At 46.0% G+C, this 24,918-nt stretch overlaps 1 protein-coding gene across 4 annotated transcripts in view; it reads left to right on the forward strand.

The window, feature by feature from the left end:
* Positions 1–7,788: 7,788 nt before the first annotated feature.
* BBS2 (Bardet-Biedl syndrome 2) overlaps positions 7,789–24,918 on the forward strand; it is a 43,835-nt gene continuing 26,705 nt past the window's right edge. The window contains exons 1-7 of one of the 4 annotated variants that reach the window (XM_075940397.1): positions 7,914–8,070; positions 10,032–10,450; positions 13,422–13,649; positions 15,280–15,405; positions 16,045–16,107; positions 18,708–18,785; positions 24,660–24,764. In XM_075940397.1, the coding sequence (XP_075796512.1) occupies positions 13,473–13,649; positions 15,280–15,405; positions 16,045–16,107; positions 18,708–18,785; positions 24,660–24,764 (549 nt within the window). In that variant the 5' untranslated portion in view covers positions 7,914–8,070; positions 10,032–10,450; positions 13,422–13,472. Of the gene's footprint in view, positions 8,071–10,031; positions 10,451–13,421; positions 13,650–15,279; positions 15,406–16,044; positions 16,108–18,707; positions 18,786–24,659; positions 24,765–24,918 lie in introns of all 4 variants that reach the window. The other 3 variants (XM_075940394.1, XM_075940395.1, XM_075940396.1) reach the window with 3 other exon arrangements.

Genomic DNA, 24,918 nt, shown 5'->3' on the forward strand with positions numbered 1-24,918 from the left:
AGGGTGTCTCGCTCATACCCCTGAGCACACAGGGACTGAGAAATGCAAATGTATGTCCCAGTTCCTAAGGGTCACTTACAGCTCTGTTTACACTGATTCTTCACCCCACACACTGATTAGATCCAAAAGCTCTGCATTACTCCAAGCAGGAGAGTGACTGTATCAAGACACCACCCCTGTTTCCTTGAGAATACACCATGAGTACCACCGCACAATATACCACAGACATGGGAAATGGATCTAAAGTTCCTGGGATCTGCAGGTGGGATGGGAACATCTGTTTACTTGTAAACATTACGGCTGTGTCTACATTGGCACCCTTTTCCGGAAAAGGGATGCTAATGAGACAAGTCGGAATTGCAAATGCCGCGGGGGATTTAAATTTTCCCCGCGGCATTTGCATGAACATGGCTGCCGCTTTTTTCCGGCTCGGCGCTTTGCCGGAAAAAAGCGCCAGTCTAGACAGGGATCTTTTGGAAAATAAAGCCTTTTCTGGAAGATCCCTTATTCCTGATTTTAAGAGGAATAAGGGATCTTCCGGAAAACGCTTTATTTTCCAAAAGATCCCTGTCTAGACTGGCGCTTTTCTCTGGCAAAGCCCCGAGCCGGAAAAAAGTGGCAGCCATGTTCATGCAAATGCCGCGGGGAAAATTTAAATCCCCGCGGCATTTGCAATTCCGACTTGCCTCATTAGCATCCCGTTTCCGGAAAAGGGTGCCAATGTAGACACAGCCTACATGGCTGAAAGGCAGCTGAGTTCAAGGTGATGTCCAGAGTGGCTAAATGGAGCATTGTGGGCTACATGCTGGAGTTCAATATACTCAACAAAAAAAACCTACTTTAGTACACACTTTGTGACTGTTGACAGTGCAGAGACAAAAGTCCCGCATGGACTTGGAAGTTTTTTGTTGCCCAAAATGACCATATGTCACAACATTTGCCACATTATAATGTAACACTCGGAAGTTTTTGTCACAAACCTGTTTTTGGTGACAATGTGCCAGTGTAGACAAGGCCTTAGTTCCATTGTTTCTCACTTGTGAAGGGAGCTGTGTCTGCAATTCATGTTCCCAGTTTTTCCCTCAGATGCTTCATGAGTGCTATCTAACAAGAAACACGTATATCTGTGTGGAGGAAGCAAATGGATTTGAATGTACCTACTTATATACCAAAATCTGCTTTTCTATACAACAGTGCAAAATTATGTTAGATTCCAGAATATTTCAACTAGTCAGATCTGAGAAGATAGCTGGATGGCATCATATTTATAAATCAATATCTAACATTTATTTTCACAGAAAACATAAAAAATAAAATCTCAGTCTTACAGCTGGATCTGTGTGGGAACATGTGATTTGAGCCTAGCACAACTGTGATTGATTCTGCACTGAAGATAGTCATATGCATTTACCTGACTGCTCTTAAATGTATCCAGGATCACACTTTTTCAGAAAAGGGAAATAAGTTAAAAAGTTATGGTTTGGATTTTAAAATCCCGAAAGCCAGGAAATTCTAAATTACAGCTCTAAAAACAACCAGACATTATATACATTAAAGTCTAAAAGTTAACACCTATAACAGTGACACAAAATATATGTACCCTAGGCCTTATATATACAGAGAGAGAGAGAGAGAGAGAGAATGCACACACTTCAAGATGTTTAAAATTTACGTATCTGTAACATTACATTACTAAAGCTTTTTCCATTTAATAAATCCACGTGATTGGCTTTATATAACCCTGAAAGAACACACTCCAGATTACCAGGGCATGGACTAACGATTTTTCTGTTACATTCCCTGAAAGGATAGCAGTAGTTTCTGGACTTTTGAAACAACATTAGAGTTTATGCTGGTATTTGCCCATGGACTGTTATGTAAATCCTTACTCACATGAGGCATCTCATTAGCTACAAGAGCTTGCAAGCCTGAACCTGAAAGTTGTACTCTATCCACAACAGTTCCAAAAAAGGGAAAACTTCTCTTTAATATGCCACATACAGCATCTGCCTCATTATTACACAACACAGTGACACATTTAGATACTTGACAGAAGACTTCATAAAAACTATACAAAGAGCAAAAGCTTGTTTCCACATTTAGAGTCACATGATTTCATCTAAACTTGAACCAAAGCCAGGCCTGCAACATGCAACCCAGTTTGTATTGAATCTTTTTGTTGTTTTTCACATGAATGCTTCCTTTGAGATCTTACCATTCGCATTCAGAACCACAGAGCTGCAGTTGACAAAAACAAAATCACAGTCCATAAAATTAGTAACCAGGCATTATATGCTATCTATTTCTAGATGTGAATTAGGACGAGCTAATTGTTTTTATTTTCTAAAAGCACCTTAACCTTTTCATGCAAGCGATCTAAAAGTTTTTTTTAGAGAAAGGAAGAAAAATTGAGTAGGAACAAAGATTTTCCCCAGTGGACGAAACTACTAGTTTATATAACTCAGTATAGTGCTTATGGCAAGAGACAACAGACGATACCTATGACAAAGATGAAAATATTCCATAATGCATTTAGCTGGTTGTATAGTGCAGATGGAGGAAAATTTTCTTCTTGATTTTTACAGACAACAGACTCATACTCTAAAGCCTGAGAAATGAATACCCTTATAATTATGTCAGTTACAAAAGTTATTCATGGTAATTATATTGTTCTGTTCTTTTAAAAAGCTAGCCATGTTATTGTTCAAAGCATTTCAGAAAAATTCTAAAATCACATCAACGTGGACCTTGCAGACAGATTATCCCTATAAAGACTGCTCTTTATAGCCCAACCTTACCCGACATCCTGATCGTCCCGCTAGCCAGTCCCTTAAGCTGGCTTTGCTTAAAAGACCTTTGCTTCCTAGCGCTGCTTCAGAAATATTCCCTGATATTTCACTGCAGAGAGTAGATTGGATGCCAGATATCCTGCCTGTTCTTCTTTATAAATCAGTTATTTTTTCTACCCCAAGTTGCCTCTGGAGTCTGGACCCTCAAATATTTTTCCTTCAGATTCAGCACACATTGTGAATACTTGCCCCCAACATATTACTCACCTTTGTATGTTCAAGTACTGTGTTTCAATCCTACCCCAAGAAAACATGCTCATGTTCTGTACTGACTGTTGGTAAGCAAACATCAACAACCATTAGTAAAAATGGCAAAATCATTTTGAAATATGTTGTCAAATATGGCTATTGAGGGTGAGTTAGTTGAGGAATAGATGATTTGATGGCTAAAACATAAGACTGAATATTGTTAAAATTTGTCCTATTCTCTGCTGTACCAAGTCACTGAGGCTGCGTCTAGACTGGCATGATTTTGCGCAAATACTTTTAATGGAAAAGTTTTTCCACTAAAAGTATTTGCGCAAGAGAGCGTCTATACTGGCATGTGCCTTTGCGCAAAAGATTTGCTTTTGCGCAAAAGCATCTGTGCCACTGTAGACGCTCTCTTGCACAAGAAAGCTCCGATGGTCATTTTAGCCATCGGGCTTTCTTGCGCAAGAAATTAACGTTGCTGTCTACACTAGCCCTCTTGCGCAAGAATACTTGCGCAAGAGGGCTTATCCCTGAGTGGGAGCGTCAGAGTATTTGCACAAGAACCACTGATTTTGTACATGACAAAGTCAGTGTACTTGCGCAAATACTCGCGGCCAGTGTAGACTGGCGGACGCTTTTGCACAAAATCATGCCAGTCTAGACGCAGCCTATGTGACTTTAGGAAAATCACATAAGCCTCATTTCAGCAAAGCACTTAAGCACATGCTTTAAGAAACTACTAGGCATGTGATAACTCATATTTAGTTAAGCACTTACTTCAATGCTTCACTGAATCAGGGCCATAATAGCTCAGTGTGTCCATTTCGCTGTCTATAAAATACAGATAATATTTTCCTAGTTCACAGGGACATCATGAGACTTAATTCAATGAGGGTGAAATTTACATTTGTACCATAAGACTCTTCATGCTACTGAAAACCTGCATAGAGACATCTAGCTGATGAGCAGGGATCCTAGTTTTCTGTGATAAATTCTCAGAGACCTCTATGGTGGCACTCTCAGAAATGCTTCCAGTTCCACGCGCAGGGCCAGGTAGGCAGGCAGAGCTTCAGAGTCTCAATGAGTGGATGAGACGATGGTGTAGGGAAGAGGGGTTTAGATTTATTAGGAACTGGGGACACTTTTGGGAGAGAGGGAGTCTATACAGGAAGGATGGGCTCCACCTAAACCAGGGTGGAACCAGACTGCTGGCACTAAACATTAAAAAGGCTGTAGAGCAGTTTTTAAACTAAGAGATGGGAGAAAGCCGATTGGTGCAGAGATGCATGTAAATCGGAGGGAGACTTCTCTTGGAGGAGAATCCATTGATAGAGATTCTCTAAGCTGTAGTCAGAAAGAGAGGAGGGGAGAGGGCGAACCATGGGCCAGAGCAGACAAACAACCGCATACAAAGGAATCCAATGCATCAGGGAAGGGCAGACAAATAAGCAGTGGCAAATTTTTAAAGTGCTTGTACACAAATGCTAGGAGTCTGACTAATAAGATGGGTGAACTAGAGTACCTCGTATTAAATGAGGAGATTGACATAATAGGCATCACTGAAACCTGGTGGAATGAGGAAAATCTGTGGGAAACAATCATACCAGGATATAAAATATATAAAAAGGATAGAGCAGGCCGGATGGGTGGCGGAGTGGCACTGTATGTGAAAGATAACGTAGAATCAAATTAAATAAAAATATTAAGTGAATCAACATGTTCAATAGAATCGCTATGGATAGTAATTCCATGCTCCAATAATAAGAAATTAGCAGTACGGATATATTACCGACCACCTGACCAGGACAGTGATACTGACATTGAAATGCTAAGGGAGATTAGAGAGGCTACCAAAATAAAGAACTCTATAATAATGGGGGATTTTAATTACCCCCATATTGACTGGATACATGTCACCTCAGGAAGAAAAGCGGACATACAATTTCTCAATGGCTTAAATGACTGCTTCTTGGAGCAGCTGGTGCAGGAACCCACAAGGGGAGAGGCAATTCTCGATTTAGTCCTGAGTGGAGTGCAGGATCAGGTCCAGGATATAACCGTTACAGGACCGCTTGGGAATAGAGACCATAATATAATAACATTCAACATTCCTGTGGTGGAAAGAACACCTCAGCAGTCCAGCACCCTGGCATTTAATTTCAAAAAGGGGAATTACACAAAAATGAGGAGGTTAGTTAAACAGAAATTAAAAGGAACAGTGACTAGAGCCAAATCCCTGAAAGCTGCATGGAAACTTTTTAAAGACACCATAATAGAGGCCCAACTTAAATGTATACCCCAAATTAAAAAAACATAGCAAGAGACCTAAAAAAGAGTCACCGTGGTTTAACCACCATGTAAAAGAAGCAGTGAAGGACAAAAAGGCATCTTTTAAGAAGTGGAAGTCCAATCCTAGTGAGATAAATAGAAAAGAACATAAACACTGTCAAATCAAGTGTAAACATGTAATAAGAAAAGCGAAACAAGATTTTGAGGAACAGCTAGCCAAAAACTCAAAAAGAAATAACAAAATGTTTTTTAAGTACATTAGAAGCAGGAAGCCTGCTAAAAAACTTGTGGGTCCCCTAGATGATCGAGCTATAAAGGGAGCACTCAAGGACGATAAAGCCATTGCAGAGAAACTAAATGATTTCTTTGCTTCAGTCTTCACGGCTGAGGACGTTGGGGAGATTCCTGAATCTGCACCGTCCTTTGTGGATGATGAATCTGAGGAACTGTCCTGGATTGAAGTGTCATTAGAGGAGGTTTTGGAACAAATAGAAAAACTTAATGTTAACAAATCTCCGGGACCGGATGGCATTCATCCAAGGGTTCTAAAAGAACTCAAATGGGAAATTGCTGAGCTATTATCTGTGGTTTGTAACCTATCCTTTAAATCGGCTTCCGTATCTAATGACTGGAAGGTAGCCAACGTGACCCCAATATTTAAAAAGGGCTCTCGAGGCAATCCTGGCAATTACAGACTGGTAAGTCTAACTTCAATACCGGGCAAATTAGTCGAAACAATAGTAAAGAATAAAATTGTGAAGCATGTAGAAGAACATAATTTGTTGGACAAAAGTCAACATGGTTTTTGTAAAGGGAAATCCTGTCTTACTAATCTGTTAGAGTTCTTTGAAGGGGTTAACAAACATGCGGATAAGGGGGATCCAGTAGATATAGTATACTTGGATTTTCAGAAAGCCTTTGACAAGGTCCCTCACCAAAGGCTCTTGTGTAAATTACATGGCCATGGGATAAGAGGGAAGGTCCTTTCTTGGATTGAGAACTGGTTAAAAGACAGGAAACAAAGGGTAGGAATAAATGGTAAATTTTCAGATTGGAGAGGGGTAACTAGTGGTGTACCCCAAGGGTCAGTCCTGGGACCAATCCTTTTCAACTTATTCATAAATGATCTGGAGAAAGGGGTAAGCAGTGAGATAGTAAAGTTTGCAGATGATACAAAACTGTTTAGGATAGTCAAGACAGAAGCAGACTGTGAGGGACTCCAAGAAGATCTCACCAAACTGAGTGACTGGGCAACAAAATGGCAAATGAAATTTAATGTGGATAAATGTAAAGTAACGTACATCGGGAAAAATAACCCCAACTATAAGTACAGTATGATGGGGGCTAATTTGGCTACGACAAATCAGGAAATAGATCTTGGAGTTATCGTGGACAGTTCTCTGAAAACTTCCACACAGTGTGCAGCGGCGGTCAAAAAGGCAAGTAGGATGCTAGGAATTATTAGGAAAGGGATAGAAAATAAGACCCAGAATATCTTACTGCCCCTGTATAAAACTATGGTACGCCCACATCTTGAATACTGTGTACAGATGTGGTCTCCTCACCTCAAAAAAGATATTTTGGCCTTGGAAAGGGTTCAGAAAAGGGCAACTAAAATGATTAGGGGTTTGGAACAAGTCCCATATGAGGAGAGGTTAAAGCGACTGGGACTTTTCAGTTTAGAGAAGAGGAGACTGAGGGGGGATATGATAGAGGTCTATAAAATCATGAGTGGTGTGGAGAGGGCCGATAAAGAAAAGTTTTTTATTAGTTCCCTAAATAGAAGAACTAGAGGACACCAAATGAAATTAATGGGGAGCAGGTTTAAAACTAATAAAAGAAAGTTCTTCTTCACACAGCGTGTAGTCAGCCTGTGGAACTCCTTGCCAGAGGAGGCTGTGAAGGCTAGGACTATAATAGAGTTTAAAGAGAAGCTAGATAATTTCATGGAGGTTAGGTCCATAAAAGGCTATTAGCCAGGGGATAAAATGGTGTCTTTGGCCTCTGTCTGTCAGAGGCTGGAGAGGGATGGCAGGAGACAAATCGCTTGATCTTTGTCTTCGGTCCACCCTCTCTGGGGCACCTGGTGCTGGCCACTGTCGGTAGACAGGACACTGGGCTAGATGGACCTTTGGTCTGACCCAGTACGGCCGTTCTTATGTTCCTATGAGAAAAACCATTAAAACCTATAATTATAATTAAAGGGACTTAGGGGGCTTGGGCAGTGCTGCTGGATGGCTGGGCTTTGGGGAGGGACGTGAGTTCTGAGTGGCTGGGCCTCAGATGGTCAACCCCAGAGGGTGGTAATAATTGTCTAACTGACCCCCCCCCCCCCACCTCCTGTTTCTTTGCCAACTGTCCCGTCATATTGCCAATCACTCCACTCCCCCATCAACTGCCCCATCTCCTGCTTCCCTCGCCTACTGCCCCCGCCCCGCTGCCAGCTCCCCCCTCGCAGCTCCTCCTGTCGGTGCCAGCCCGGTCAGTGCCGCCGAGCCCGTTACCCGCCCCCGGCCCAGCTCGCCCTGCGGCTGACGCGGCGGCCTCCTCCCTTCGCTGAAGCGGGCAGCGCTAGGCCGCGGCGGCGGGGCCGGGAGCCCCGAGTGAGTTGCCCGGCGCCGCGATGCTGGTGCCCGTGTTCACCCTGAAGCTCAACCACAGGATCCTGCCGCGCATGGTGGCGCTGGGCAAGTACGACGGGACCCACCCCTGCCTGGCGGCCGCCACCCAGGCGGGCAAGGTAACCGCTCACGGCGCTTCCGCCCGCCACGGGTCCCGTCCCGCCTCAGCCCCGCCGCCGGCCACGGGTCCCTCCCTCTCCCGCCTCAGCCCCCGCCGCCGGCCACGGGTCCCCCCCTCTCCCGCCTCAGCCCCGCCGCCCGCCACGGGTCCCCCCCCCCCCCCGCCTCAGCCCCACCGCCGGCCACGGGTCCCCCCCTCCCGCCTCAGCCCCGCCGCCGGCCACGGGTCCCCCCCTCCCGCCTCAGCCCCGCCGCCGGCCACGGGTCCCCCCCCTCCCGCCTCAGCCCCGCCGCCGGCCACGGGTCCCCCCCCCCCCCGCCTCAGCCCCCGCCGCCGGCCACGGGTCCCCCCCCTCCCGCCTCAGCCCCACCGCCGGCCACGGGTCCCCCACCCCGCCTCAGCCCCCGCCGCCGGCCACGGGTCCCCCCCCCCCGCCTCAGCCCCCGCCGCCGGCCACGGGTCCCCCCCCCCCGCCTCAGCCCCCGCCGCCCGCCACGGGTCCCCCCCCGCCTCATCCCCCGCCGCCCGCCACGGCCCCCCCCCCCCCGCCTCATCCCCCGCCGCCCGCCACGGCCCCCCCCCTCCCGCCTCAGCCCCGCCGCCGGCCACGGGTCCCCCCCCTCCCGCCTCAGCCCCGCCGCCGGCCACGGGTCCCCCCCCTCCCGTCTCAGCCCCGCCGCCCGCCACGGGTCCGTCCCCCCCCGCCTCAGCCCCCGCCGCCCGCCACGGGTCCCCCCCCGCCTCAGCCCCCGCCGCCCGCCACGGGTCCCCCCCCCCCCGCCTCAGCCCCCGCCGCCCGCCACGGCCCCCCCCCGCCTCAGCCCCCGCCGCCGGCCACGGGTCCCCCCCCTCCCGCCTCAGCCCCACCGCCGGCCACGGGTCCCCCACCCCGCCTCAGCCCCCGCCGCCGGCCACGGGTCCCCCCCCCCCCGCCTCAGCCCCCGCCGCCGGCCACGGGTCCCCCCCCCCGCCTCAGCCCCCGCCGCCCGCCACGGGTCCCCCCCCGCCTCATCCCCCGCCGCCCGCCACGGCCCCCCCCCCCCCGCCTCATCCCCCGCCGCCCGCCACGGCCCCCCCCCTCCCGCCTCATCCCCCGCCGCCCGCCACGGGTCCCCCCTCCCGCCTCAGCCCCCGCCGCCCGCCACGGGTCCCCCCCCCTCCCGCCTCAGCCCCCGCCGCCGGCCACGGGTCCCCCCCCCTCCCGCCTCAGCCCCCGCCGCCGGCCACGGGTCCCCCCCCTCCCGCCTCAGCCCCCGCCGCCGGCCACGGGTCCCCCCTCTCCCGCCTCAGCCCCCGCCGCCGGCCACGGGTCCCCCCCTCCCCCGCCTCAGCCCCCGCCGCCGGCCACGGGTCCCCCCCTCCCCCGCCTCAGCCCCCGCCGCCGGCCACGGGTCCCCCCCTCCCCCGCCTCAGCCCCCGCCGCCGGCCACGGGTCCCCCCCTCCCCCGCCTCAGCCCCCGCCGCCGGCCACGGGTCCCCCCCTCCCCCGCCTCAGCCCCCGCCGCCGGCCACGGGTCCCCCCCTCCCCCGCCTCAGCCCCCGCCGCCGGCCACGGGTCCCCCCCTCCCCCGCCTCAGCCCCCGCCGCCGGCCACGGGTCCCCCCCTCCCCCGCCTCAGCCCCCGCCGCCGGCCACGGGTCCCCCCCTCCCCCGCCTCAGCCCCCGCCGCCGGCCACGGGTCCCCCCCTCCCCCGCCTCAGCCCCCGCCGCCGGCCACGGGTCCCCCCCTCCCCCGCCTCAGCCCCCGCCGCCGGCCACGGGTCCCCCCCTCCCCCGCCTCAGCCCCCGCCGCCGGCCACGGGTCCCCCCCTCCCCCGCCTCAGCCCCCGCCGCCGGCCACGGGTCCCCCCCTCCCGCCTCAGCCCCGCCGCCCGCCACGGGTCCCCCCACTCCTCCCTCAGCCCCCGCTGCCGGCCACGGAGTCCCCCCTCTCACAAAAATCTCTGCTGCTTGCCACAGGGGCCCCCTCTGAGACTGCCCTGACTGCTGACATGGGGACCCCCTTGAGACACCTCCCACGCTCTGCTACGAGGACCCCCTGGAGACTCCCACAGACCTAAAGACACCTACACCCTGGCAGGTCCTTCAGTCCTTTCCCTGGAGACACCCCTGCCCTGACCCCTCTATGGAGACTGCCATTGGCATGGAGACCCTAAACCATGGAGATCCCCCCTGCAGAGACAACCGTAGACCTAGGGGTGCCTGAGGGTCCCTCATGGAAGTACCTATAGATAAAGGAACACCAGTGCCAGAGACTTCCCCTGCTGTAGGGATGCCTTGATATGGAGACACTCTTAGATCATCTGCCCACTCTGGCATCACCACTGTCGGTGTGAGGACAGCACCTCACTGAGACACCCGTACGAACGTGATCCCAGGTACAGAGTGTGTCTGCTCCGCTGGCATCTATGGACTTCAGTGGGATGTGTGGATGTTCAGGAGCCCTGAAAATCAGGCCATTCATTTATTTCCAGAGTAAAGCTTGCGCTTAAGCCTTGCTCAGAACAACACACACATTTCTTTTCCTGCCAAGGGCAACAAGCACAGATACATGTCAGCACCCCCACCCTCCCTTGGCTATTCCCTTGTGAAATGACTTGTTCTTGTTTGCATACACAGTAACTGTGAATGGAGAAAACTCCAAACTGAAAAATGCTCTGCCAGAATAAAGGAAAAAGCCTAATCTGAAAATGGTTTTAGGTTCATGTCTGCCAGGGATTTAGTGCTAGCGAAAAGCCATGTTTTTCATGCATGTGACTCTACAAGCTGTACTGATACGTCCCTGGTGACTTGGGATTGCCTTGCTTATACAGAAAGAGGAGATGCTGCTTTCATATTGCTTGTGCTGCAGTGTTTGTATGTGGGTAAAGCCCTACAGCTCCACAGATATTTGCTTCATCTTCATGTCCCTTCTGTGACTGCCCCCCTGCTCATCATGCGTTCCCTCCTCTGCTCACCGTGTGTTTCCTCTCCCCGTGGTCTGGCAAGGGGACCCTGCCCAGTGCAAGGGAGGGCTGCCGGAAGAGAGTCGGCAGCCCTTCCTCCTCCCCCATTGCTTGTGGCTTCCTCATCCTCCTATGGGAGGCTACCGACTCCCAGCCCATATGGGCTGGGAGCCTGCAGCCCAGTGAGTCTGGAGCTAGGGATGTAATAGTGTAGTCGATGAAACGATTAACCATGGGCAATGGGTGAAGGTAGAGATGGGGGAGGCAAGCCCTCATCCCCACCCCAGTCCTGCCCTTTCTGATGAGGCCCAACCCCCCCCAAAGGAGTCAAGTTGTCTTCCCACTGCACCATGGAGAAGGAGGGAGGGCGAGTGAGCGAGCACTGGGGAGGGAGGAGGGCATGCGGCCTAAGCCTCCCCAGCCTGGAGCATGGGGAGGGCGGGTGCTGGGGGTAGCAACACTCCGCCTCCAGGAGGGCTACGTCTACACTGGCAGCTTCTTGTGCAAGAACTCTTTTGCGGAAGAGTTCTTGTGCAAGAACTCTTCCACAAGAGAGCGTCTACACTGGCATGTGCTTTTGCGCAAGAGATGTGCTTTTGCGCAAGAGCATCCATGCCAATGTAGCCAATCTTGCGCAAGAAAGTTCTGATGGCCATTTTAATTATAGAGCTTTCTTGCACAAGAAATTCATGTTTGCCTGTCTACACTGGCCATTTCTGGAAGAGCTGGTACGCAAAAGGGCTTCTTCCTGAGCGGGAGTGTCAGTTCTGCCGCAAGAAGCCCTGATTTTATACATTAGAATGTCAGTTTACTTGCGCAAGAACATGCAGCCAGTGAGAGGACACCACCAGTGGATTTTTTGGTGAGCGGAATAATAAAACAGGCAGCAAGTTTTTGCGCTAGAGCGGACACTTTTGCACGAGATCGCGCCAGTGTAGACACAGCCTAGGTGTTGTGGGGGCGGAGTGTGGGCAGGGCTAGGTTGGCAGTTTGGGAGGGCAGTGCCTTTCCCTGCCTAGCATACCGGTTGCCTATGCAATTAACCGATAAGCAGGTGCTTATCGGTTAACGTTCCTGGCTACATGCAGTCCCCTCCCGCCTACTGCTCTTCAAGTACATTTTTTAATGGGCTGGCCTATAGGCTGGCTCAGTCCTGGCTCGTACTGGGTCCTAGCTGCAACCCCCACTGTGGCTCTGCATTATCGGACTGGGGAGCCGGTGTGCAGGCAGGCATGCTGCATCCCAGCATCAACCTCCGCTGAAGCTCTGCATTAGACGCACTTTAAGAGCTGGTGCGCAGGCTTGCCAGTAAGTACCTCAACAGGAAAGGATACTTCTCAGTGGTGCTGCAAAGGGATGTTAAATAGCTGTTAGTAAGCTAATCGAGTAGTCTCTTCACTGAAGTCTTAGACAGAAAATGTACATCTCCAAAAGTTTCAATAGCCTCTCTTTGCAAGATTCAGCATCCTGCTCGGCCATATCAATTAACTACACAAGGATACATGCAGTTCATAGAAACACACGTAGTCTCCCATTTTTCCATGACCTCAGTCCACCACAAGGCACAGTCATCCTGCATTTCACCCCCTGTTTCCTGGTCCCCAGAAAGCAGTTGCTCAGACTGCGTAGATCCAGTTGCAGGATTGTGGCATAAAACTTCATTTGGGTTTCAACATGAGAAATGTGGGGGATAAATCATTGCTTCTAGGCATTTGTATTAATTGGTTTTGATAAATTATACTGTTAAAGCATTTAACCTTAAAGAAGATAAGTACAGAAAAAAGAGACTAATGATTTTCCAGTATCATGTAATAATGCGCTATTTGAATAGTAGCACATACATTACTATAATAGCCCTTGTTTTTGCTAATGCCATTACCAAGAGAGATGGGGCATAACTTTCTTAATGTTTTTAAAATAATTATAATTCTAAATATGAGACACACAAAGTGGATGAGGTAATTTTTTTTTGTACTGGACCAACTTCTGTTGGTGCAAGCTACAAGTTTTTGAGTCACACACAGCTCTTCAGATGTGAAGAACAGCATTGTGTGACTCAGAAGCCTCTTTCCCACCAGCAGAAGTCCAGTAAAATATATTACCTCATCCTCCTTGTCAGCCAGTCTCAGTTTTCAAAATGGTTTTAACACTAACCTCTTCCAAGTTGGCACATTTGTGCTTGTAACAAATTTTTGGAAATTGCTGATTTTGTAGTGTAGGAGGTACCTGGTGGGGCTCTAAAAAGCAGCAACATCAAAAAAATAAAAATCTTACCATTTCCACCTCTCTTTGTTAGTCTCCAGGACCTGTGCCTGAATATCAAAACTGTGCCTCTTACTGTGTATTAATATATGTGGTGGCTAGCAAGATTTAGAACAATCTTTGAATGTCCATTTTTTTACAGGTTTTTATTCATAACCCTCATGCCCGTGGCCAGAATGTAAGTGCGAATCGTATGCTGCAAAGCAGCCAGGATTCTGATATATCTCTTCTCAACATTAACCAGGGGGTCAGCTGTCTAACAGCAGGAGTACTAAATCCCCAACTTGGATATGATTGTCTTCTAGTTGGAACACAGACCAATTTGTTGGCTTATGATGTGTTTAACAATTCCGATTTGTTTTACAAAGAGGCAAGTTAATTTCATTCTTAGTCTTTGTCTTTTTGTTTTTCCTATTTCTTTTTTCATTCTTGCATATCAACCCAGTTTAAGTTTATAAATTCTAAGTTAATTTATTCAGTTGTTATGCTTCGTTTTTTTGAAAGTCAGTGATTTAACTCAATTGAGGGCTTTCTGTGCAGAGGACTTGCATGTTTTGAAAAGCACTATTATATTTTTAAGAGGAAAGTATAAAGTTAATATCTGTCTTTTAGTGACTTGAGTTTTTTATATTATGCTTACCAGTTATAAGTTAAAACTCAAAAGCCTATTCAAATCTGAAATGAAATCATTAGAGCAGAATAATATATTCCAGTCTGATATCTGAACTAAGTCTGCTTGGAACAGTATTTTGGAAAAGCCATGGATTTGTCATTGAGTCACAAATTGTATAGGAAAAAAAAATTAAAACATTACATTATTCTAAGCAAATTATTCTTTATTTTTCAGTTAAATATCTAAAATTAGTACATTAAATATTTACAATTTTCTTTGCTTCTTTTTAAAATAGGAAGAAGGTAATACAAATTAAATAGGTTTTAAAATACACTGAGTGTGAGGGTGGGGAAAGGTGTTTATACATACAAAGTTAATGACCAGCCTGAGTAATTGCAGACTGACCTTATTGTAACCTTCATCCTAATCAACATGCGTAACTGGGTTGACCCACCTTAGTACTGTAACCTCTTACTGTTGCTCTTGCTTGTTGTGTCTTGTCTTATAGTTAGTCCCCAATCTGCACTTGGATCTCTATGACCATGTAGCCTCCGTCTCCCAGTAAGATACTATGAGTGAAAAGGCGTACCCATGTGCATGTCCCATTTATGTCAACAGGACTTTGTACATGTTTGAGGGAGCATTTGCATGCATCTCATTACCAGTTTGGGATCTTAGATTATAAATTCTTTGGGGGCAATGAGCATGTCTTTGCTCAAAACTTCACAGGTAACACTATTTTGGGTATGATAAATCAATAGGTACTAAAAATATAACAATTCAAGTTACTTTCTCTTATTACACTACAGTGGACATAAACAGATCCAGTTTTGTAAGGTTATAAAGACTGACCTATTATGAAAAAAACTAAAAGTTGAATTTTTGTCATGAAGCCATACATGGATAGACATACAACCTTCAGCATGCACAATTAAATACAACATAGATTTTTGCTATTTTATTTTATGTTTGCAGTTGGTTATCTCTGTTTTGTTTAATTTCTGGTTATTGGTTCATCCTTTAGACTATGATGGGTAGTCAATAAAACAGCGGCAGTTTACCAGAGTTAATTCCTGGTGGGCCTCTGCTGCTATATTTACCTGTACCTCTGCAGGTATGGGCGATTGCAACTCCTATTGGCTGGGAATGGCGATCCATGGCCAATAGGAGCTGTGATCCCCTGGTATGGGGGCAATCTAGGAGCTAACATTGGCAGACTGGATCTGGCTCTTGGACCAGTATTTGCCCATCCCTGAACTATGAGTACTTTATATTAAATGATGAATAACTTCTTCATTATTACATGCAGTATTAGGTTAATGTAACTCTGGATACTCTTTGATGAATCTTTGTTATATATCTATATTCATATAATGTTTCTCTGCAGGTTACAGATGGAGCTAATGCAATCGTGCTTGGGATGCTAGGAGATATTTCATCTCCTCTTGCTATTATTGGTGGAAACTGTGCTCTGCAGGGCTTTGATTATGAAGGAAATGATCTTTTTTGGACGGTAAAGATATAGACAGTCCTTTTGATGTCTCTACAAGAGAGTTTTTGATAGATCAGTATTAATTTGATTTTTGAATAGCTCAGAAATCTTTCTTAATTTAAGATTTATGATAAACTGTGTATCTTTGGAATTTATTCAGTATATACTAGTGATTATAAATGGTTAACCGGTTAACTGGTAAATCTTATCCTTAATAGGTGAGGCTTACCTGTTGTGGTTAACCAGTAGAGGCTGTTCCAGCCCTGTGGGGCCTGCCAGAGCAGCCTTTCTCCATGGTGCACTGCAGTCGGGGGCTGTCAATAGAGAGCCCAGCCTTCCTCCCTCCACCCCTGCCACAGATTACATGCTGGTTCCTCAGGAGTGGGGCTGGCAGCCAGCTGCAGAGCCCGCAGTGAAGCCTGCTGGCCCTGCTCCCAGGGAGGCTTCACTTCAAGCTCTGCAGTATAAAGCTTAAACTAGCATTTTTAGCGGTTACACGGTTACAGTGCTAAATGAAGTTTTACACATCTTGTATATACAATTTGAGCCAGAGCCAACTATATTCTATAGTCTTTGTTCTTGTGATAATTAAAAAAATAAAAATAGTTGTCAAAGGCGAAACTAGCATAAATATTGATGACTCCTTTCTTTTAATTTTAGGTTACCGGGGACAATGTCCGTTCATTAGCATTGTGTGACTTTGATGGAGATGGGAAAAAAGAGGTTGGTTTGTGGTGGACTGTTTCTCTGTGAATTCAGCTGAAATACTGTCCTGCAATGAAAAGACTTCTTTATGTTGCTGGTTGATTTAACTGTGCTTGGAGCTATAGTTCTTTCTTTGGCTCTGATTTGCAAACACTTAGACGCATACTTCATTTTATATGCTATAAGAAAATGACCCATTGACTTCAATGGAGCTCATCACAGTGGGTAGGTAGAATTAAGTGTGAACACAAGTCTCTGAAGGATTGGAGCCTTGCTTTGGATATATTGATCACTGATTATAATTCTGAAGCTTTTCTTGGCAGTTTACAGTGTGTCTTTTTTCTTAAATACAAATAAATATATGCTAAAAATAAAAAAAAACAGCCAAATTGCTGATCACCCTAATTACTGATATATTTCAATAAATGGCAAAAATAGTTAGTTAGAAACTATATTATTCATTAAAGTAGACAGTTGTAAAATTGTATTACACATTACCTCATTTATGGTTGGACTTGTTTTTGATTTAGCCATTCTCAAATCCAATCACTGCATCTTTTCAATAATGACACAATGATTAACTGTTTCAGAGGGGTAGCCATGTTAGTTTAACCGGAAAAACTCAAAAAACAATGAACAGTCTTGCAGCATCTTAGGCCGTGTCCAGACTCAGGGGTTTTTTCGGGAAAAGTAGCCTTTTCCCGAAAAAACTTCCCCTGCGTCCAGACTCAAGCCGCGTTCTTTCGAAATTATTTTGAAAGAACGCGGCTTTTCTTTCGATGGCGGTAAACCTCAATTTACGAGGAAGAACGCCTTCTTTCGAAAGTTCCTCTTTCGAAAGAAGGCGTTCTTCAATGTAAAGAGGCCATCTTCGAAAGAGAGCATCCAGACTCGCTGGGTGCTCTCTTTTGAAAAAGCGGATTTCTCTTTCGAAAGATCCGCCTGCAGTCTAGACGCGATCTTTCGAAAGAGGCTCTTTCGAAAGATGCTTTCGAAAGAGCCTCTTTCGAAAGAAGCCTGCAGTCTAGACATAGCCTTAGAGACTAACAAAAAATGTAGATGGTGTCATGAGCTTTCGTGAGCACAACTCACTATTTCAGATGAATGGAGTTGATTCACTGATTAACTGTTACCCATTGAATTGGGTAGGATGAAAATAATTTCCTTGTAAGGCAAGGAGAGGAAAAACTGTTATATCCAGATTGTTATGTGTGGATGGACCCTGTGCCTGTTTCCACGTAAATGTGGAGGTCCATCCACATGTTGTAAATTGCAAGGTCAGGGTCTTAAATGTGAGTGGCAAAAAAAAGATGGTTTCCTAACATTCTTCAGGAGTGAGTGTATAGGCTATTTAATATTGTGCTAACTTCTAGTTTCTAGAACTTCTAGTTTCTTCATTTTTCCTTTTCTTCTTATTAATTGGGGTAACCTCATTTTTTGTGAGCTGAGACGTGTACCCCAGATGTAATCCAAGTTTCTTCTGCTCAGCCATGACCTAGTTTTGCAACCCTTCACCTATATGGATCTCATTGAAGCAATCTATTTGCAGGATTGGGTCACAAGTCAATGTACTCATTCTTCTTCCTCCACCTTAGTTGCTGGAATTGAGAGAGCTGATGAACAAGTAAAGTGATATACAGGTTAAACCTCTCTAGTCTGGCACTCTTGGGACCTGACTGGTGCCGAACCAGAGAATTTGCTGAACCACAGGAGGTCATTATAATCTATCAAATTTACTAACACTTCCAGTGCTTACTGGGCAGAAGACGGGTAAATTAGAACTAAATAACAGCACAGACCACTGAAAGCCAGGACTGGTAGCTGTAAACAAACTTTATGGGACTGCGGGAAACTTGGCCACACCCATGATAAGTGGACATCCGACTAGCTAAAATCATGCCGGACCACAGTTGTTGCTGGACAGAGTGTGCCAGACTAGAGAGGTTCAACCTGTACTAAGTGATGATGGGGCTAATTCTAGGCTAGCAGGGTCCAGTGGAGAAGGGCACTAGACCTGAACTGTATTATTGGCTCTGCCATTGTTTCACTGTATGACCTTCGATAAGTCACTGAACTTCTCTACTCACTAGTTTCTATAAACTGGATGTAATGAAGTTTGCCAGTCTTTGTAAAATGGTTTTCCACCTGCTTAGTTTGTTCTTTAACATTCTTTATTTGATCAAATAGGGTGCAGGAAAGGAAATGAAAAAATTGAGTGCATGAGCAGATAGAAAGAGGGCCCAACTTAGCATTGTCCTGTGCCTCATGCCATAGTTTACTCTGCAGCAGAACAGAAAGAGAGACAAAATTATATCCTGGCAGTACTAGAGTGCTCTCCCTCACCCTTGCTTTAGGTAGTAGTTCAGTATGTGTTCATAGAGTTTAGGCAACCCAAACAGATGTAAATAATGCTTGGACAAAAAGAGAGTCTATGGCACCCATTAGTCCCAAAGCACTTTACAAACTTTTCATATCCCCATTAAAAACTCTTGAAAACTGAGCCTAGTGTATCTATTCACTCAGTAAAAGCTTTCTGTGTGTCTGAATTCTTAAGTATCTTTGGTTGTTGCTACTGTGAGTTAAACTATTTTAAGATTCTTTCTTTCTTTCTTTCTTAGCTTCTTGTTGGGTCTGAGGATTTTGACATCAGGGTTTTTAAAGAAGATGAGATTGTGGCAGAAATGTCAGAAACAGAGGTAAATTATTTCTAAGCAGTGTTTATTGTATGTTCAGATCGGGTACAAAATATTGCCCACTGTAAATCTACAATGGCTTTGATTTACTATGATGACCAGTTGAGTTAATTATTTAATTAGACCAATTTTATTAGAACTTTAAAAGTTACAGTTTAATAATGGGTTTAAGCTATTTGATGTGCTGTTGAGCAGATAGCCTGCAAGGTTTTAAAAAGTATTTTTTTCGTCAGAAAATTAGGGCCCTGTCCAACTACACTGAAATTATTGAAATGATCTAATTGATGTCTGTTGGCTATGGATCAGGCCCTTAGTCAGAAACTGTGAACAAGAGAGCTCAATACTTTCCCCACAAATCATAGGATAAGCAAGGTCAGATCATGGCTAAGAAGTCAGTGCCTGTATCTCCAGTGCAAGCAAAGCAGTTCATTAGTTAATAAGACAACGTCAGTATTTTATGTTGATATCATCTCACATTAGTTGAACAGATTTTTCTAGAATGCATTGACACCAACAGCATGTTTGATTGCATTGACACAAACAGTATTGGCATAAGCAGCTTGGGAAGCACAAATACAGATTAAACAAGGTTATATTTTTTAAAAATGCAGTATGAACAAAACGGAAGGTAGTTTGATGTAATCAGGTCAGAGATAAGCATGACGTGCCAGTTAAAAACAACACCTGTGGTATAGACAGGTCTTAAATTATAATTGAGGGATTGGAAGACTTTTAGGGAGGGAATGTGTCTGTGAAGAAAATAAAAGGGTGCTGGAGTTGTCACTCTTCAGCTTAATGTCAGTCGAAGGATTCCCACTGTTAGGGATTAGTTGCTTTTAGGGGAGAAAAGTGCCTTGTGGCTTGAAGTAGAGTGGGAAGGATGCCCTAGAACTGTGTTCCTCAACCAGTGGTACAAGTACCTTTAGGGGGTACTCAAGAGAAGTCTGCGGGGTACATCAACACAACTGAAATTTGGAGAAAACTGAATTTTGGTTTTAAGTTTTATAGCGCTTTATTATTTTTTTACTTTTTACACCCATAAATTTCATCGCCAGCCCAGCTACGATTAAGTTGTTTAAACAAATGCGTTGCAATGGTAGAAATTTTTTTTGTGTGTCTGAAAACTGGAGGTACTTATAGCGTGGTGGGGTTTTTTTGAAAAAGGGGGTACTTTATTAAAAAAAGGTTGAGAAACACTGCCCTAGAAAGTTTCCTTATTGAAAATCTGAAGAGAACTGTATTGTGGGAGGAAACTTGCTGCTGGAGTTAGGGATAAAAGTCTTCGCTACTAAACCACTTATGAAAGAGCTATTAAAGCTAAAGAAGGGCAGTTTTGTTAGAGGAAGGTGGCTAGAATTAGAATTTAAGAGAATACCCCAGATTGGAATATTTTATGCCGCTTGTACTTTTGAAGCAGTTAGGAATGGCTACGAGGTTAGGTGTTTTCAGCTCTTCCCCATGCACTAAAACCATGATTAGCTAGTAAAGTTGTGTAGCGTCAGCAGAGAAAAGCTGTGAAAATGCCTAAAGCTGGTCAGTACCTACATCCTGTATTAGGTCTTTACTGCAAAACTATGTTCTGGAATATGATCCTGATTTGTAGTTAAAGGGAGGTTAGACAGAGTTAAGAGTAGATGATGCCTTTATTTCTTAACCTGCTTATGAATCATGTTTTAAAGCCATACTTACAGATTCCCTAAGAAGCTCTTTCTTATAGTCTAAATTAAAGGAGCATTCACTGGCCTACACACTCTTTCTTGGAGGAAGATAAATTCCATGCAGCATATTTGAATGCTGACTTTTATACACTGTACTCATTTTAAAAGACTGTAGTGTTCTGGTTTTGTTTTTGTTTTCTTTAATTTTGCTTGTGGTCCACAACAGGTAACCTTTTGATGATGCTGTACAAAAAGGGCTTAATGTGATCCTTGGAAAAAAATGAATATAGCAAAGGAGTAGAAGGGTTGTATTACCTCTGTATTTGGCACTGCTATTACTAGTACTGTACTGTTGTGTCCAGTTCTAGTGTCCACAATTTAAGAGACGTATTGATACGTTTGATAAGGTTCAAAGAAGATCCACATGAAGGATTAAAGGATTGGAAACCATGCCTTATAGCAGTGGTTCTCAAACTTTTTGGCTCGCAGCCCACCCTGCTCAATGCAGACCTTTCTGTGGACCACCAGTCAGCCACTCAGGATGACAAAATGGGTGCAGGAGTGGTCTGGAGATAGGGGTCTGAATGGGAGATTGGGTGCAGGAGTGGCTGAAGGTGGAGGGTCTGGCTGGCAGGTTGGGTGCAGGAGTGGGCTCAAGTTGGGGATATGGAAGCAGGGGAAGGGTCTGGGAAGTGTAGGAGGAGGCTAAGAGTGGAGGGCTTGGGAGGAAAGGAGGGAGGGTGCTAGGGATGTTAAATATCGGTTAATTGAATAGTTGATTAACCTCATGAATTCTTATTGATTACTCAACTATCCTGTAGTTCCCAGGGGTGGGGCCGGCAGTCAGTGCGCTCCGGCTCCACTCCTGAGGAGCCCCCTGCCACTCCCTGCTGCTGCCTCTGTTTCAGGGGCAGCAGTGTGGGGTGCCAGGTGGAAGATGGTCCATGAGTGGAGCCAGTCACCCTGCACTGCTGCTTCCGATACCCAGTCAGTAGTGGAGAGCGGCAGCAGCCTTTCTCCAGGGGATGGGAATGAGCTCCCAAACCTGGCGTGAGCTGAAACTGAGCCAGGTTGCTTGCTTGCCTGGCTTCTAATACACTTTAAATCCAGAGCCGCAGCAGGAGTAGCTCCTGAACCAGCCAGGCTGCTTATTGGTTAATCAGTTAATCGTATATACTATTACATCCCTAGAGGGTGCCAGGAGTAAGCTGAAGGTGTATGCTGGAGTGAGCTGAGGGTGCAGGGTTTTGACAAGAGGGAGTGTATGAGGGGAATGGGAGTGCGGGCTCTGGGCATGAGAGGGATGAGGGGCACTTACTTGGCTCTTTTCAGCTCATCACTCCCAGACACCATCCCCTGCTGCTCCCATTGATCGTGATTCTGACCAATGGGAGCAGGGGGAAAAGCCTCCAGATGAGCAATTTCCTGTGCTGCCATTCCCCCCAGCTGGGGAGACTGGCAGTGCATGGAGTTGCTTCCTCTCCCCACGAGCTGGATCTCCCTGTGAGCTGGATCTGGCCCGCAAAGCTCAGGGCTCTCCCCCACAATGGGACGCTGGTGCTCCAACTTTGCCCGGGGAATTTGTGTGTGCATGGGACTGGAGCACCAGCACAGGCTTCCCACTGCAGGGAAAAACAAGCCCTGAGCCATTGGTGATCTGTGATAGGGATGTTAAAATGCAGGTTTTTATGTAAATATGTAACTGCTGAGACAGGAACACGGAGTGAAGGGGAGCCAGTGTGCATGGGGAGCCGGCTTTTAAGCAGGCTCCCTGTGAACATCAGCTCCTGGGTTGCCAACTGCCTCTTTGCGCTGCTGCCTCTAATACAGAGGCAGCAGTGCATATTGGCTCTGGCTGAGCCACCTGCCTCTCTCCCCCTCCCTGTGCTGCTGCTTCTGTATCAACCTCTCTCCCTGCACTGCTGCCTCTGGTAGAGAGGCGGCAGTGTGAGGGGGCAGGCAGCTCTTCAGGAGCTGTTGCATGTAAGGACCTGCTTAAAAGCCTGCTTCCTCTGAGCACCGGCTCCCACCTGCTCTCTTTCCTCTCCTGCCTGTTGCTTCCTGTGTTAGAGGCATCTGTGTGGGCGTGGGGCCTTGTGTGTAATCATGACGGTTAACTGATGAGCTCAGGCTCGTCAGTAGCTGTTTAATCGTGTACACTAACACATCTGTAATCTGAGGACCACTGCTTTATAGTGATAGACTCAAAGAGCTCAATCTATTTTAGCTTATCAAAGAGAAGGTTAAGAGGTGACTTGATTATTGTATAAGTACCTGCATTAAGAACAGAAATTTAATAATAGAAGATTCTTCAGTCTAACAGACGAACAACAAGACCAAAGGGCTGGAAGATGAATCTAGACAAATTCAGACTTGAAATAAGGTACAAATACCTTTAACAGTGAGAGCAATTAACTATTGAAACAATTTACCGGGGTTGTGTGGAATCTCCATCACTGGCAAATTTAAATCAAGATTGGATGTCTTTCTAAAAAATATGCTGTAGTTTAAACTAGGGATGTCATAGTGTAGACGAGTAATTGATTAACTGATAAGCAAAAGCTTATAGGTTGATGTTATAGACTGCACACACATTTCCCCCCCCCCCCCCCCCCCCCCCCCCCAACAGTACATTTTTTAGCAGCCTGGCCAGCAGCCAGGCTCATTTCTGGCTCATGCCAGGTCTGGGACCTATCCCTGCTGCAGCTCTTCATTTAAAGTGTATTAGGAGCCAGGCAGGCAGGCAGCCCAGCTCAGTTCTGGCTCATGACAGGTCCGCCTCTGGACAGGCAGCTGGTCTGTGAGGGGAGCTGTTTTTTAAACTGGCTCCCCTCGGGGACCAGCTCCCACCTGGCACCCTGCACTGCTGCTGCTTATACAGAGGCAGCAGCGCAGGGTGTCAGGAGGCTCCATGGGAGTAGGGCTGGAGTGCACTGGCTGCTGTCTCCACCCCATGGGACTATACAGTTGTTGAGTAACTGATAAGAATTCATGAGGTTACTCGACTATTCAATTAACCGATATTTAACATCCCTAATTCAAACAGGAATTAATTCAGGGAAGTTCAGTGTTAGGCAAGAGGTCAGACTAGATGATTGAAGTAGTTCCCTGTGGTCTTGGAATTGATGGATCCGTAACTCTCATTTAGCATCTCAACATTTCTCCTGTTCATGTTGATGAGCTACTCTAATAGCTAACTTTTATATGGTGCATCTAGGGGAAAAAGGTTGAGTTGCAGGCGCATTGTGACTCTTGTTGGCACTTCCTTAATTCTGTTATTTATGTTTATTAGTGTTTGATTGTTTCTGTAATGCCATAGATATTCACCCGGGTTCTTTCCTTCACAAGAGCTTGGTCCTAGAAATAGATCTTTGTTTTATGTCATTTGTTTAGGTCTGGAGATTTGTGGCAAAGATTTCCCACTGTTGCTAGTACTTGGTCTAGCTCCACCATTGGTAATAATATTGGGCCACTAGTTTAGTGTAGACACCCACAGCAGTGTTTTAAAGAGTTTTGTCTAACCAAAGTGGGTCTAAATGATGCCATGTTATAAACATAAGTGGCCACCTGTGTTTTCTCTACATTTGTGCTACCTGTCATTGTCTCACAATTTTTAGTGATTTCAAACTAATCTTTTGTATACCTGCTACAGTAATTTTCTTTAGGGAGGAAAATGATCAACAGTTAATGCAGGGCTACTCAAGTTTGGAAACCCCAGGGGCCACAATGCTGAGGGCCACAATTTAAGTGTGGTTGCATAAATGTGCAAATATATATACAAATATATGCAAATAGTTTATTTCACACTGATGGGCATGAATACAAAGATTAAGGCAAGACTAGACAACACACAAGCCCCATTTAAATCAGTTGTACAGATATTAATAAAATGCAATATTTACCCAATTTCTACCCATATGACAGCACTTTTAATGAGCAATGACAGTCCAGAAATTTAACTACTAAAATTCGTATTAACAGAAGACCATTATATTGATTGCTTTTTTGTTTTGGCTCCCACCTGTGGGCCGCATGTTGAGCCCTGAGTAAACCCAAACTACACTGCGGGCCACAAACAAATCCCGGGGCTTCATGTTGAGTAGCCCTGAATTAATGTATAAAATAGCTAATGTGGTACAGAAATGGTATGCCTCCTATTATCAGTTACTTTAAACTCTAAAAGTAGAGATGCATTCTAACTATTACATATTCTTTTCAGACCATCACTGCACTTAGCCCTATGTATGGCAGTCGATTTGGATATGCCCTGTCTAATGGTACTGTAGGAGTGTATGACAAGGCATCTCGCTACTGGAGAATCAAAGTTAGTACAATCAAAAATATTCTGAAAAAAGAAATTAGAATATTATTTCTGCAATTTTCAAAGCCCAGTTCTTGTTAATTTTATTCTAGCCTATGTGTACTATGGGACTAATGTAATTTTACAAAACTAATAGCATATCTGTTAACTTCTGCAC

The sequence above is a fragment of the Pelodiscus sinensis genome, chromosome 12 (genome assembly GCF_049634645.1).
Source record: "Pelodiscus sinensis isolate JC-2024 chromosome 12, ASM4963464v1, whole genome shotgun sequence".
Lineage (NCBI taxonomy): Eukaryota > Metazoa > Chordata > Testudines > Trionychidae > Pelodiscus > Pelodiscus sinensis.